Source organism: Plasmodium gonderi, assembly GCF_002157705.1.
Source record: "Plasmodium gonderi DNA, contig: Chr09, whole genome shotgun sequence".
NCBI classification, from domain to species: Eukaryota; Apicomplexa; class Aconoidasida; order Haemosporida; family Plasmodiidae; genus Plasmodium; species Plasmodium gonderi.
The window spans coordinates 2,073,239-2,088,694 of NW_021628934.1; the positions used below are offsets into that span (position 1 = coordinate 2,073,239).

Here is a 15,456-nt window from a genome sequence, read left to right on the forward strand (position 1 = left end):
ATATATGTGAAATAATAAAAATAATAAATTAACATAAAAATTTAGAGAAGAGAAAGTAATTAACGTCTTCAATGAATTCTCGTCTACCATTATCGGACAAATGAAGAACATGTGATAGTTGGTAGATGGTGAAATTCAGAAAACTTGTCAATTTGGGGAAATTAAATTTATGTCACTTTGTCCATTTTTTCTGCGTAAATGCCTTCTATTACGCATGTATTAGAGCTTTAAAATTAGAGATGCCTTTTTTTTTTTTTTTCCTTTTTTTATTTTACGGAAAAATTTCTGTAGACTACCTCCCCTGTATCCATTATTGTTTTATCCCATATAATAGTCTCTAATTCATAGGAAAAAAAAAAAAATATATATATATTGCACTTGTAAAGTAGCTCTGTAATCGACTTTGATGAATTGTCTCTCTTTTTACATATGTAAATACATGTACATGTATATATATATATACATACATACATACGTGTACATATACGTGTATATCTGAACACGATGTGAGGCTAAAATGTTTTTATATTTTTCCTTTTTGCCTTTACTATTCTCCTTTTGAAATCGAAATATTTTTTTTTTTTTTAGGTGCATATAGAAATGCCCAGTAAAATAAGAGTACTATCCAAATGAATGAAAAAAGAGAAAGCACAAAAAATTTCGAAAGATGAACCCACTATTGGAATATAGTAATATATGCAGACATTCCATTCTCTGTTAAAATATTACCTACCTACGTGGGTATAGTCTGCTTCACCCCTTAAATGACTTTACAAGAAATTATTTCTTCCTCTTTTTTTCCGTGCTCATTTTTCCAATAGAAAGAATTAAAGAGGCGTTCTTTATTAAGAATCCCGTTAACTTTAATAAGACCACTTTAAAAAAAGAAAATTATGAATGTGAAAAAAGAAAGAAGAAGGAAAACACTTCCATTCATGCCAATAGAATTACACAGCAAAAAGACAACAATCGGAATTTTTCACTTCATTCGAATCAGATATTAAGACATGAATATGATCATAATGTTAAGAAAATTAATAATCCGTCTGATCTGAGATATAGAAATAGCAAAAATGAAAAATGGAAAAATCATGTTGAAGCTGTTAAGAAAAATGAAAAAATAGTAGAGAATGAGGATTTGGAATTATCTCTTTTCTGTCCTGACGACACTGTGAGTGTTCTTAATGATAGGAAGAAGGAATCAAATAAAAAAAATAAAATAAAAAATAAAATAAAGAATAAAATAAAGAATAAAATAAAGAATAAAATAAAGAATAAAATAAAAGCAAGATAAATATTCCATGAAACAGACATGACTTTAACATATAATGAATCAACAGAAATGAAAAAATATATTTTTTTTTTTTTTTTTTTGCAAATTTGTGTATATATCTCGACACCTCAGCAGAAAAACAACACAGGAGTTGTAATATATAAATATTGTTACATTTGCGAAACGGGAAAGCCTTGCTTTTGCAGCGAAGAAAACTGCGACTATGAGCAAGTAAACAGAATAATGTCCCCATCAATAAATGTGTCATTTTGCAAATGACGTTGCTGTAGTAATGCAGGAAACATGAGGACACACATGTATGTATGCATAAATATATATATATATATATATTTTCTTCTTACGCTTTAACGTGCTAATTAGGAAATGTCCCATTGGAATGGAGGGAAAATAAAGTCTAATATTCACTCAACTTTTAGAGATATATCGGTATGTATCATTTTCAACAAGTCATTTTTTTTTTTTTTTTTTTTTTTTTTAATTTGTTTTTTTTTCGCTCACTTCTGTTTGAATGAGAATCAAATAATGAACACATCTTCGCATTTTTAATATCAGAATATAATGGAGACAATTCATTCAAGCAAGAAAAAGGAAGAAGAAAGCAAGAACAACGCTTTGCTGAAGGGAGAAAGAGAGTAAAAAAAAAAAAAAAAAAAAAAAAAAAATACTCAGCACGGAGACAACACGGAGAGATGACTGAGGAATGTCCGCTTTTTTATCAATAAAGAAAGCGTAAATATATGTTGTCTCATTTTTTTTATCTACATTAAGCGAAACTAGTTTAGTCAGATATATCACTTGTTAACTTTTTCAATGCAGAAAGATTAAATCGAAGAAGGGCTCTACTGCTAAAAAAAAAAGTATTCCTATTTTTTTTTTTCCGTTATTCTTTTTTTTGTCATTTTAATTTATTATGTTTTAAAACTCAATTTATGGAAATTTTTAAAAAATAAATATAAAAAAAAAAAAAATAATTTATGAATTTCTTATCCGATAGACCATAAAAATGAATCATCGAAAACTCTGAGTAGTTACGAAAGGTCTAGGGGAGCATGTGCATTTCTACATGTTACAAAGTTGTGAACATAACCCCACATGTTCCTCTTTTGTTAATCCGTTTATGTGTGCTAAATTGTCAAATCCTTGTAATTAGAACCAGAGGATAACTATGAATGATTCCTCGAGATGATATATATTTACTCCATATCAATGAAGGGGAAAAAGGGCTTAAAATAAAAGGACCATACACATACAACAAATAAAAAAAAAATATAAAAAAAAAAAAAAAAAAAAGTGTGCATTTTATACTCATGTCTATATTTTCAGATTTTACCTAGAACAAGTAAAAACAATTAAAGAGAAATTGAACTACTTAAGAGATGGGAAATGTGGGGAAAAGGGTAAAAATTTTTTCATTTTATTTATTTTTTTTTTTTTTTTTTGTTTTTGCTTTTTCAATTCAGTACTGTGAATATTCCTGTGTCAAAGTGTGCAGCAGTGTGAATATATATATTTATATACCTTCGTATGTGTGCGTGTGAAGGGAGTTTATTGCACATAGACACGCAACATATGTGCGAAACAACTTTCCCTTGACCTGGATGATCAACCTGAAAAAGGAACTCTTGAGGATACCCCAATCGACTTTGTAATACTGTTCAATAAAAAAAAAAAGAAAAAAAAAAAAAAAAAAAAGGAAAGACAAAAAATAGAATAAAGAGATATTATACATTCGTTTTAGCCAACTTATCATTTTTTCGATGTAGAACGTTATAGATTTATTTTTATACATATAAGCAGGACAGAGATCAAGGAGGGGCAGCACTAATGGAAAAAAGGCTAGAAGCATTAAAGGAAATAGAAAAGTAAACAAAAATAAAAAAAAATAAAAAAAAATAGAAAAAAGGAAAAGACATAAAAAAAAAAAAAAAATTTGGATAGTTAAATTATACATTTTATGCTTAAAATTTGAAGTTTGAACTTTTTTTTTTTTTTTTTTTTATCTGCATATTATCTTTCTCTGTTGCTAATCCTGTAGTAGATGTGCACTACATTTTTCATTTTGAAAACGTGTCTAACTAGTTCGCTATGGAAATAAATTTCGTCTCATATATTTCATCGTTTTTACAGGAATCACCTGCAGCTTCTAGTGAACATATTCAATGAGTATAAAGATTTGGAAGAGAGTATGTTATGATTACAATATTTTTTAAAATTTAGGTTTTTCTATTTTGCCACAAGTGTACATATATGTACACACGTCTTTTATCTAGGGAAATGTTTCTTCATACATATTATTGGAGATTCGAACGGTGGTTACTTAAAAAATGTAGATGTGTGGAGGTTGCTTTTCAAAATTGCACAAATGGAATAAAACGATGATATGAAGACATTTCCCGTTTGAGCGTGTGGGTTGTGTCGCGGGTTGAATGGTTTCATGTTGAGCACGTGCATACATGTGCACACATGTACACACACATATATACACACACATATATACACACAAACATGTGCACGCACACACACACATGTTCAAACCCGTGGACACGAATAATTTGACACCATTTTATTTATACAATGCCAGAGAACACAAACAATATAGCCTTGCATCAGTGGGACCATATTTTTAAAAGCTTATCCTTCCCACCTGAGGCCACAAATTTTCCATCGTTTGACCAATCGATAGCGTATACAGCATCTGCATGACCTGGTAAATCCACAAGTAGCGTTTTGACTTTTTTGATTTTGTCCCCATCAGAGTTGTTTTTTTTTTCATTTGTGTGTTTCGAATTGTTATTTTTTTCTATCTCTTTGACATTTTCATTGGATATGGGATATGCAAGATCTTTCTTTTCTTCACTTTGTTTCTGTTTTAAATGGACAGAGAGATGGCTGACCTTCCATAATTTTAAGGTACTATCTTGGCTACATGAAACTATGTAATTATTATCAATAGACCATGCGACTTTGTAAACAGAACCAACGTGACCACGATACACTGCTAACATATGTCCATCTAAGCCTGACCAGAGTCTAACAGTTTTATCAAAAGAACATGATGCAATGAATTTTCCATCTGGAGAGAATTGTGTATATATAACCGTTTTTTGATGACCTACTAATCTAGTGTGTTTAAATTCATCATTTTTTAGACATTCAATTAGATAAAGTGTACCATCATCTGATCCACTTACAACTTTTTCATTTTTTGTATGTTTGAAAAAATTTTTATAAATATTTTTAGACTTTTCAATATTATTTTCAATATGCATTTTATTTATTATGACATCTAAATTGTATATTCCATTTTTTATAATTCGTTCTGTGTTTAATGATAAACAGTTGACCCAATGTTTATGTCCTTTAAAATTGTAAATGAGCGTGCCTTCATTGAAATTCCATATTTTGATGGTTGTGTCTCTAGAACTGCTATAAATTCTGCTACTTTTTTCATCCATTCCAGACCACAATATACATGTGATTGTATCCGTATGACCCGTTAGGACCTTTTCAACCGAATTGCTTAGAATATTATTGATTCTTATGCACCCATCTTTTCCTGCACTGGCTAGTCTACTTCTCACAAAATAGGTATCTTTTTTGTTTCCATTTTTTTTCGTTTCATTCGTCTGGCTCCCTCTTGATGTGTCACTCTTTTCCTGCTGATCCTGTTGATCAGAATTGTCACGTTTCAATCCGTTTTGGTCACCCATTTCCCTTTTACCCTTTTGTGTCGTTTCCTCTGGTTCGTCTCGATTTATATGTGCAGATGATTCCTCAATTGTCATTTCGTTATCCCCATTTTTGTTATGTCCAGAAATGGGGCCCAATTCTGTATTATCAACAGTATTACTTTGGGAGGCATCATTTCTACATTTTGGGGGATATCTTTTTGTGTCTCTTTTTGTTTCATCTGTTTTTTTTCTCTTTCTAATATGAACTGGATTTTTCTGTATATTGCTTTTGCTGAGGAGATGCAAAGGTTCAAAGCATAAAGTGGTTACTTCCTTTTTATGTCCAGTTAATATATTTAGCAATTTCCCTGTGCTTGTTTCGTATATACAAACATTTTGATCCATGCCAGACGTAGCTAAAAATTGATTATCGGGAGAAAATAAAACTGCTAATACCCAATTGTTGTGGTCTTTTAATGTTGCAATCGGTGTTTGCGTATTAATGTCCCATAGCCGAACGGTATTATCACCTGCTCCTGTAGCTAAATGTGCACTATTGGGACTGAATGCTATAGAGAGAATAGAATTTGTATGACCTGGCAATGTAGAATTACAAGTAGAAATTTTTTTGATTTTAAAAATATTTAAAGGAAAATATTTTATAGATAATACATCTTCACTACTTATGTTATTATGTTTAATAGTATCATACAAATTATTTTTTATAGCCAACTTATCATTTATCATAAATGAATAATTCAGATTTTCTGAATTATCATCTTGGGTAAAATCTTCATTTTTTTTCTTAAGGTCATTTATAATTTCATCTAAGTTATCTTTTGTAATACTTAATGGTACATTGATTACAGGGCCTGTTGCTTTATTTTCATGATTCACAAACTGAATGAGAATTTGCTTGCCCATCCCTTTATTTGTCTCATCATCTTCTTCCATATTTCTGAATTATAAACTGCTTAATGGGTAAGTGGTATGTTAGAATAAAAATGAAATAAAGGAGAAAGTTGGAAAAAAAAAAATAAAATCAAATCAAAAAAAAAGAAAAAAAAAAAAAAAAAATGGGACAATATTGTATGCGGAGGAAAAATATTAAGGCAGAGTTGTAACAAGGAATCCTCCCCTCCCTTTCCCATTATTTTTTTTTTTTTTTTTTTATAAAAATAAATAGTTATATATATTTTATAGCACTTTGTTTTTTCCGTTAAAGAATCACCCTTTTGCGGAATTATTTTACTTTTTCTATTTTATTGTATTGAGAAACTGATCCTGTTTTCACGAACATTTAACCCGTTCTACAAGTTTTCATTTGTGCAATTATCCAAAATAATGGTTTTGAGTTTACATGCCTAGTTAGATGTTATCCACATAAAATTATGTTACTCCTGTGGTTGTAGAAAACGTGCCCCCTCATTTCCCAAAAAAAAAAAAAAAAAAAAAAATGTGCATTTCGTGAGTATATTATTCCTATATGCTTACATGAATACGCATGGCGAGGATATAAACGTCTCTATGAAGAAATTAAAAATGTGATGAACCAATCACTACGACAAAGCCACCATTCGTTTTATCCTTTATATATATTTATTTATTTATTAATTTGGCCATTCATTAATTTGATTATTTATTAATTTGGCCATTCGTTAATTTGATTATTCTTTAATTTATGCAATTATTCATTCATTCATGTATTTATTATCATTTTTCACCTTTAATAAGGACTCACCGATTTGCCATTATGCAGCACTATATTTACGATATATCTATGAAAAACTTTTTTTTCTTCTTTTTTACATTTTGTTGCTTTGCGTGTAAATTATCTGCTACACTCATTTAAGCCTAATGAGAAAATAGCATGTTCTAAGACAAAAAGGAGATTTGAAGAAGCATCAAAAAAAAAAAAAAATAATAAAATAAATAAAAACAAAAGAAAAAAAAAGCTAAAAAGCTAAAAAGCTAAAAAGCAAAAAAACAAAAAATATTTCGGACTAAATGAGCAGGTCACTTTTCATATATATTCTGATGAAAGGTGAAAAATATAAGAGTATTACAAACGCTGTTTTTTATAAAAGGTTGAAGAGTGAGAATTTCTTAAACACAGAATAACTTCATTTTTCATACATGCATATACATATGTGCAGACGGACATATGTGTATATATATATATATATATATATATATATATATATATATATCAAATGTAATGTCTCGTCTATTTCCATTCACAAAGATACTGATTCAGATTGCCATTTCGAGCATCGAACAAAAATGTAAACCCTGTAGTAAGGGTTCAAAAACACGTGCCATTTATGCGAACATTTATGGGTATGTTTCGAATAGTGCCCCGACTGGTATAAATACTTAAATGTTACAATTTACAAGTGAGGGTATATTATATGCTAATTGGCGAATACAAAAATGTGCTACAAAGTTTGACATTACCATGTGGGAAATGATTTTAAACAATTGGAGAGACATGACACAAAAGAAAAGAAAAGAAGAGGGAAAAAAAAACAATTGTGACAACTTTTTATGCATAAATTTTGTTCTTTTTATTGGTTTTTGAAATTAGGATCACTTATATGGTCTTTTCATGACTCCGCTTTTATGCGAACTGCAAAAGGGTGTGAATAAAAATGTCAAGTGGATGTAACACTCGATGAGAGAGAAGTTAATTCAAAAAATGGAAAAACGGCACAACTTTTACACTTTTTTTTTTCCCGTGTTTCCATTCCTAACCATTTGGGATATCCTCAAGGTCCTGTTCTATGTTAATGGAAACGCCGTCGAAATTGTCATTGTTTATAATCTGCATTTTTAATAAATTAAATATATTTTCTTTACGATCTTTTTTTTGAAAATGAGAAAAAAATATGAAGTATTTGAATGTTATATTAGCTTTTTTTTTTTTTCTTTTTTTATTTGTTTTTTTAACATTACGTTATGTTGAACATTTTCCAATGTCTTTTCGTCGTTTTCGTTCCTCATCTCGCCCATGTTAAGGCAGAGTATTTGCTTTGTCAAAAATAGCCACTTGGAGAGAAAAGGGAAATTCAAAAAAAAAAAAAATTTAAATAAAAATGGAAGAACATAAAGAATGATTAATTGGGGTATATTTTTTTTTTTTTGCCTTTTTGAATATCTTCTTACCCAGTTATTTATGCACTCTTCTGAATTGCAGCTAATTGGATGTGGAATAAGAAGAAAAAAAAAAAAAAATGTAGGAACGACAACTTGGTTATGTTTAAACAAGTATTTATTGAATTTTTTTCCTTTCTTTTTTTTGATTAAATAAATGGAGTAAATGATGGAAGAAAAGCAATCATAATGATTCGATTTGCTAACCATAGAACTATGGAATCTTTGTTAACTAAAAAAAGATAAAATAGAGAATTATTATTTTACGCTTGTTCATATAATGCAGAAAGGTTGTAGGAAATATGTGAATGCAACTTCATTGGTTTTCTTTGCACTACTAAGGTGACGTGATAAATTCTTCAATAAGGTTGGAAAAGGGAAAATGGCTTTTCATTTATAGCACACATGAAAATATGCTTATAAAAGTGTATTGTGTGTAAGGTAAAATATGGGTACGTCTTCATTTGTTCGTTATTCGTGTATGCATGTACGTACGTATCTATCTATGTATGTGTGTGTGCGTGTATTTTTTAATACATACCCATATTAATAGTCATACACTCGGGACTTGTTGAAAAAATTAACAAAGGAGTTAGAACTTCCCGTAGGTCTACAGTATCGTAAATTGTGGAACCCCTAAAATAGGGAGAAGGTGATGAAGGCGAGAAATATGTTGGGATGATATAGTAAGGGGCTAGGTGTCGATCTTCTAAATGTGAAAAAGTTTGTATAGAAAATTATGCACGTTTGATCATATCTATATCTTATCATGTGTAATGTTATCCAGATATGCACCTGTAGAAGTCGAGAGTGTCATTTTTCAAAACTGAAGATACAGTAATGTACTCTTGTTCGTCCTGATATGATAGGAATGGGAAAAAAAAAAAAAAAAAAAAAATGTCCACAACTTTTAGAAGTCCAAATATGATTACATTTCTTTACATGCCATACTACATATTGATCGCATCCTTTTAGTGTCATCTGTCGGATGTATGCGTTCATACCTTCTTCTTATGGTACTTCAGAATTCCTCTGTGAGTTTTCTTACAAAAGATTGGATCATTTTCTATAGCACAAAATGTATATGTCACAATTAAAATGGAAAACAAGATGGAGGCGTTAAGAAAACGCATTTTGTTTATTTATTTTGCTTCCTGTTTTAAGAAATGGGGTAGATGATGGGTTATGCGAAAGAATTTGGAAAACTTGGAAGATTTGATTTATTGGGTTGTGGAAGTGAATTTTTATAGATATTTTTCGTGCATGAGTGTAGGGTCTATTACTATTACTGTGCTGTTACTATTTTTTTCTTTTTTCTTTTTTTTGTGTATGGTTGTATGTCTGTGTGTATTACTTGCACCTTTTATTTTTTATTTTAGTTCTATATTTATTTCCTGAGTTGGTATTTTAACTCTTGGTTGCCTCATCATTGAATAGGACATTTCTCGAACTTGTCTTTATTCCATTTGAAAATGATAAAAAAAAAAAAAAAACTTAGTGGATTTACCCAAAGTGTGTATGTACAGTTCTTTTTCTTTTCTTCTTATTATGAACATTTAAAAATTTTTTCTTTTTTCATTGTGCGTGATTTAATATTGGTACACACGTAATCATGTTTAGTGTTATCAAGGACACACACAAAAAAAAAAATAAAATAATAAAATAAAATACAAAATAAGCGCGGAGGAATATATTACGAAATCATTAAGTGATATAATATAAAAAAACAAAATATTGGCAAAGAACTAAACACGTTGAAAAAAAAAAAAAAAAATATATATTTACATGTATATATATAAAAAAACAGAGAGGTCTTTAAATGTTGTCAGAAGGAATATATCCATGCATTTTTTTTTTTTTTTTTTTTTTTGACACTCACAAGAAGGCAAAAATAGCAATACATGTGATGATAAATATGAAAAGAATAATGTTACAAATTATTTGAACCCTACTACGTCCCAAGTACTGTCTAGGGTTCCTGAAATGGATCGAAAAAAAAAGCAATATAAAAAATGTGTGCGTTTAAACGTATTGGGTGTTAATGGATATGCCATAGGAAGATTTAGAAAATAGAACAGCAACTGCTGCAATAAATGTGATCGTAAATGACGCTTACAGAAGCATGTAGTTATACCTGCTTGAAAAAAAATTTCGTATCCTTTGTGAAATGGGTTCCCCTGAACCGTTATCCAAGAGACCATGTGATGTGACATCTGGCATGTAGGCGTAATGTGGAGTGTTTATTAACCTTTCTGTGTAGCTGTTAAGCATAGGTAAATTACTATCGGCACTTGTTGTATTTGTACGTTGTAGGTTATTTATTTCATGGTAATATTGAATTGAATATTCCTTATCTTTCTCAATTTGTAATTGTTTATAAGCTTGTTCCTTTTTAATTTTTTCATTAGTTTCTTCTTCTGTCTTTTGCTTTTCTAACATTTCCTTTTCAATCATCAATCTTTCCTCGTACTTTTTTTTGTGGATTTTTTTATATTCCTCTAATGTATCTGTCTCTAATAACTTTTCTTTCATTCTTTAAGTGGTGAGAGGGTAGTTGACTCGTATGTGAAATGTTATGGATCGGCACATTTATACTTGTTGTGTATTTGGGTATGCAAATAAATGTATGCATATGTACGTGATTATATGTGTGAATAATCAGGGATGTTCCATTCGAGAGTGACATCTACACTCACAAAATAGATGATAAACTATGCGAAGTTAGGTGCTACAATTGGCTGTATCTTGTTTTACTTCTGATTATGCTTCTTTTTTTTTTTTTTTATCTGACCTCGTGTGTGAAGGCAAACGCGCAACTCCGTATAATTTTCTTTTTTTCAAATTTTTGATCTGGGAATGAAAATAGAATGTTACTTTACGGGAACTAAACTAACATTTACAAGGATTAGCAATTTGTCATGGTGCTTCTGTTGTATGTATATGTTTGAGTTAGGCACAAAGAAGTAATATATTTCTTCCCTTATATGCATTTTATATGTATTTATTAATCAGTGTTGTTTTTTCCAGTACAAAAAATTGATGGTTTTTTTATTCCCACTTTTTTTTTTTTTTTTTTGGATATGTTAAGAGGTCTGAGTAAGTGGTGATGTTTCTTTGACCATGTAGCTATTAAAGTGTGGTTATTCTAAAACATGTAGCGCAAATGGTTCTTTGCCACCTGCATAGGAAATTGTTTTCATCATCACATATCACACATATGTAAAGAAACTTTGTGGGAATTAGGAATAAGTTTTTTATACATAAGCATTTAAAACTGTTAATTGCCTACACCCCTTACCGGTTTGCAGATTATCATTTTTTTTTATACTTTAAGTAAACGTTCTAAAAAAGAACTTAATTCTTGAGATTATCCTAACCAATGACCTTTTTTTATTGAACAGGAAAGGTAGCAGGTAGAATAAAAAAGGTTCTTTTTTTCCTTAATTTTTTTTTTTTTTTTTTTTTTTTTTTTTTTCATATAAGCTTGAGTGGAAGGTGAATGGAAATAATCAGTTTAAAAGTCAAACGTTTATTTAATAATTATATGCATATGTTGTTTTGTTGATATATGAACGGTGTGAAAAGTAAAAATGTATTGTCAGAAACTGAAACATAAACAAAAAAAAAAAAAAAAAAAAAAAAAAAAGAATTTTCACAAATTTATTAATAATAAAAAAAAACTAGAAAAGACGATTAATAAGTACAAGAAAATTAGTGCCAAAACAAAGGTGAAAAAGGAAAGCCATGGTAAACGCATGATTGTGAAAGAAACGCAAAAAGGAAGAAGAGTGCAGGAAAAAGAAAAGAAGTGTTTAGAATGGAACAATTATATTTTAAGTATAACTTTAAGGGAGATAACGCACTCTGTAAAAATAAATACATATGCATATGTATATATACGACATGAAAAGTAATGACAAAAAAACATGTGAAGAAGAGAGTGGGAATAAACACACATTCAAGCTCTTGAATTGTGTTTCACCAGTTGTAGAATAAAATTTGGGGGTAGGAAAAATTAAGAAGAGTGCAATTTACAAGGACATGCAAAAAAAAAAAAAAAATGAAGAAAAATGTAGAAAAGTGTTATTGAATGTTTAATTCTTTGTGGGAGATAAACACCAATATGACAAAGGGGGAATGTGAATATTTTTGTTTTTTTAATTAATCAGAGGGAAGGAGTGCATAATAATTGTACACAGATTTTTTTTTTTTTTTTTTTTTTTTTTTTACGTAGTAACTTTTCCTTGTAGATTTAAGCTGCATTAAAAGATGCATAGTAATAGGGGTTACACACTAAAAAAAAAAAATAAAAGGATAAAAAGAAAAGAAAAAAAAAAAATCGAACAAAACATAAGGAGCAGATGAAGACTACCATTTTCTTGTCAGAATACATATAATACTAGCTGAGAAATAAAAAAAAAAAAAAAAAATATAGCCGCTATAATAGTATAAGCAAATTTTATATTTTTACAAAAGTAGACATATTTTAAAGGCGAACTTTTTTTTTTTTTTTTTCTCATCCTGTGGAAAATGTATTAATTATTGATGAGTTTCTGCACTCCTTTTTCGTTGTCCATGATCAATATTATTTTTTATTTTTTTCATTTAATATATCATTTTTTTTTTTTTTTTTTTTTTTTCCTGTTTTCTTTTAAACCCAACTGTGCATTGTGTATATCAGCATAAGATTCAGATATATTACGTATAGAGCTGGAGATCTCCATTTTATTTATTTGTGTTTTTTTCTAAAATACTTTCTTCGTTTACTATATTTTTATGGGAAATTTAATTTTTTGCAATACCGTTTTGTTCATTACCACTTTTTACATTACCACTTTTTGCATTTCCACTTTTTGCTTTACCACTTTTTGTATTACCATTTTTTACATTATAGTTTTGTTCATTACTATTTTTTGCATTACCATTTTTTGTATTACCATTTTTTACATTTCCATTTTTTATATCACCATTTTGTCCATTACCATTTTGTGCATTACCTCTTTTTGCATTATCGTTTTGATTGATTGTTTTAGATCTTGAATTTCTTATCCTTCCCGCTACACTTTGCATTTGTTCAAATTCTGTACTATATATTACGCTCGAAGTTTTGGGGATTTCATTTAAGGTTCGTTTTTTTCCTTTGCTTATGCTTCGTCCCCTACCAGCGCTTCGACCTCTAGGTGTACTTCGTCTCCCATTTGTGCTTCCATTCATACTTATGTTTCCGCCCCTACACATGCTCGCATTCCTCCCTATGCTTCCATTCCTCCCTGTGCTTCCATTCCTCCCTGTGCTTCCATTCCTATCTATACTTCCATTCCTATCTACGCTTCCACTCCTACTTGTGCTTCTACCCCTGCCTCTTCTCATACTCGTATTTGTCCTTTTACCCTTATTGGCACTCCTTCCCATACTTGTATTTCGTTCCTTTCTTGGTTTTCTTCCCCTGCGTGTGCTTCTTTTTTCCCCTATGTGATTTATATACACTTGCTTTTTTGCAGCATTTGTGGGTTCATTTTCTTTTCTGTTACGTTTACTTATATTCCTACATTTTATAAACAATAATAATACAAACGAGATAATGAGAATACTATATATAAGGTAAGAACATGCTCCTTGTATGAATGGAAAATTCTTGAGGCGATATAAAAAGGTTTGCATGCAAAGGGCACTTATTTTAATTATATTGTTCATTTTTTTGCAAATAAGGATAAATACCTTTCTAAGGTAGTTAAATGTTACATATTCTTCAACATATCTGTGTATTGTCATGTTTTCCATTCTTGAGAAATGAAAAGTTGCAATTTCGTAAAATATTTTTCAGGGAGTAAAATAAGAGGATAAAAAAGGAAAGGAAAGTTATACACACATCAGACGAGCATATATGCATATATATATATATGTAAAGACAGAGAGACAAAGAAATAGAATAAACAAAATGGATAGAGTGATAATTTTCTAGGTCTGGTGAAGATTTTACTAAATTTATGTCTATGCAAATGTGTGTACATTCAGTTTAGAAACGAACCGTGGGTGCATTGCTGTAATTATTCAATTTGTCAAGTTTATATATATATATTTTTCTTTTTTTTTTAGGTTGCATATGAGTAAAGAGCTACATTATATAATTGGACGCATGTTCACTATGCTTTAGGCTTCAGTTGGACATGCAAAAAGAACAAAGTGTGGACAAGTACATATATAAAACCAAGAAAAAATAAAATCAAGCTAGACACAAAGGAAATACAAATTTCCTACCCACAAGTGGAAAGTATGCATATTTTATGTATATATATATATATATATATACATATACTTGTGCCAAACTGTACAGACATATAAGCCTTTTTGCGTAAAATGGAAAATTTTTTTTTTTTAAGGAAAATATACTAACACTTTTAAAAGTTTTCCCTTTTTTATTTTATTTTATTTTTTTTTAAACTGAAAAAAAGTGCACCCTATTGTAAGCCCACGCAAAAAAGCAAAACAAAATGCCTAATTTTTTAAGTTAAAAGAGGATAAAATTTAAGCCTTTTTTGAAAAGGTACATATATATGCTTACATGCTGAAGGGCGAATATGTATGCATGTATTTATTTCTACATAGAAAGAGAAAAGAAAAAACATATTATAACAGAACAAGAATGAAAAAAGAAAGAAAAAAAAAAAAAAAAAAAAAAAAAAAAAAATTGACAAGGGGGAATAAGTTCATATACATTTTTTAATGTAATAATTATACTCGGGTTGGGGGACGAAATTACTATAACTTTTTTTAAAATTAGACAGTAAATTCATAGAATAGTGTTCTTCAGTTTTTACAGCTTTACTGGGAGAAAAATTCACTATATTATATTGAATATAGTTTGTTTGATAATGGTTGTAAAAGTATGCAAATATATGTACTTATTTTCGTTCATACATATGTTTGTACACATTCTCTTATGTGATATCTGGGAATCTTTGCAAATTTGGAAAAATTAAAAAAAAAAAGAATACAGAGGAACAAAAAATGAAAAAAAATCGCATATTCGTTAAAATAGGTACAATATCATTTGTGTATATTTTGCCAATGGAGTTAACAAAATTTGGGAACAAAATTATATCCTTGAATTACTTTGAAGTTTAAAAAAAAAAAAAAAAAAGGCATACATACAGTCATCTTGTTTGAATGCTAGACGTGCACGTCTTTGAAATTCTGAGTAAGGTTTATTAGTGAAAAATGTTCAACTTATTATTTGTAGGAAATAAAAAGAAAAAACCTTTGTAAAACAATATAATAAGTTAATGCGATGATTCATAGGGGGAAATGGGTATATAATACCCCTTGTGGATATTTTCA

The 15,456-nt window shown here is 29.3% G+C and overlaps 5 protein-coding genes across 5 annotated transcripts; 1 reads left to right on the forward strand and 4 right to left on the reverse strand.

Moving 5' to 3' along the window:
* Positions 1–667: 667 nt before the first annotated feature.
* PGO_094210 (conserved Plasmodium protein, unknown function) lies at positions 668–3,488 on the forward strand (the record flags this gene model as incomplete). The annotated part of the gene is made up of 9 exons (XM_028688008.1): positions 668–689; positions 822–1,177; positions 1,655–1,720; positions 1,847–1,926; positions 2,111–2,151; positions 2,289–2,331; positions 2,618–2,691; positions 3,092–3,156; positions 3,435–3,488. The coding sequence occupies 9 exons, from the start codon at positions 668–670 to the stop codon at positions 3,486–3,488; spliced, it is 801 nt and encodes a 266-aa protein (XP_028543809.1).
* A 412-nt stretch (positions 3,489–3,900) lies between these two features.
* PGO_094220 (WD domain, G-beta repeat domain containing protein) lies at positions 3,901–5,919 on the reverse strand (the record flags this gene model as incomplete). The annotated part of the gene is made up of 1 exon (XM_028688009.1): positions 3,901–5,919. The coding sequence occupies one exon, from the start codon at positions 5,917–5,919 to the stop codon at positions 3,901–3,903; it is 2,019 nt and encodes a 672-aa protein (XP_028543810.1).
* A 1,652-nt stretch (positions 5,920–7,571) lies between these two features.
* Positions 7,572–9,251, reverse strand: PGO_094230 (hypothetical protein; the record flags this gene model as incomplete). The annotated part of the gene is made up of 8 exons (XM_028688010.1): positions 7,572–7,594; positions 7,720–7,789; positions 7,921–8,013; positions 8,131–8,161; positions 8,326–8,350; positions 8,660–8,754; positions 8,914–8,975; positions 9,123–9,251. The coding sequence occupies 8 exons, from the start codon at positions 9,249–9,251 to the stop codon at positions 7,572–7,574; spliced, it is 528 nt and encodes a 175-aa protein (XP_028543811.1).
* Positions 9,252–9,993: 742 nt separating this feature from the next.
* Positions 9,994–10,650, reverse strand: PGO_094240 (hypothetical protein, conserved; the record flags this gene model as incomplete). Its single annotated transcript, XM_028688011.1, has 2 exons — positions 9,994–10,096; positions 10,253–10,650. 2 exons carry the CDS (start codon positions 10,648–10,650, stop codon positions 9,994–9,996), a joined length of 501 nt encoding a protein of 166 aa, XP_028543812.1.
* A 2,253-nt stretch (positions 10,651–12,903) lies between these two features.
* On the reverse strand, positions 12,904–13,812 carry PGO_094250 (hypothetical protein; the record flags this gene model as incomplete). The annotated part of the gene is made up of 1 exon (XM_028688012.1): positions 12,904–13,812. The coding sequence occupies one exon, from the start codon at positions 13,810–13,812 to the stop codon at positions 12,904–12,906; it is 909 nt and encodes a 302-aa protein (XP_028543813.1).
* Positions 13,813–15,456: the final 1,644 nt, after the last annotated feature.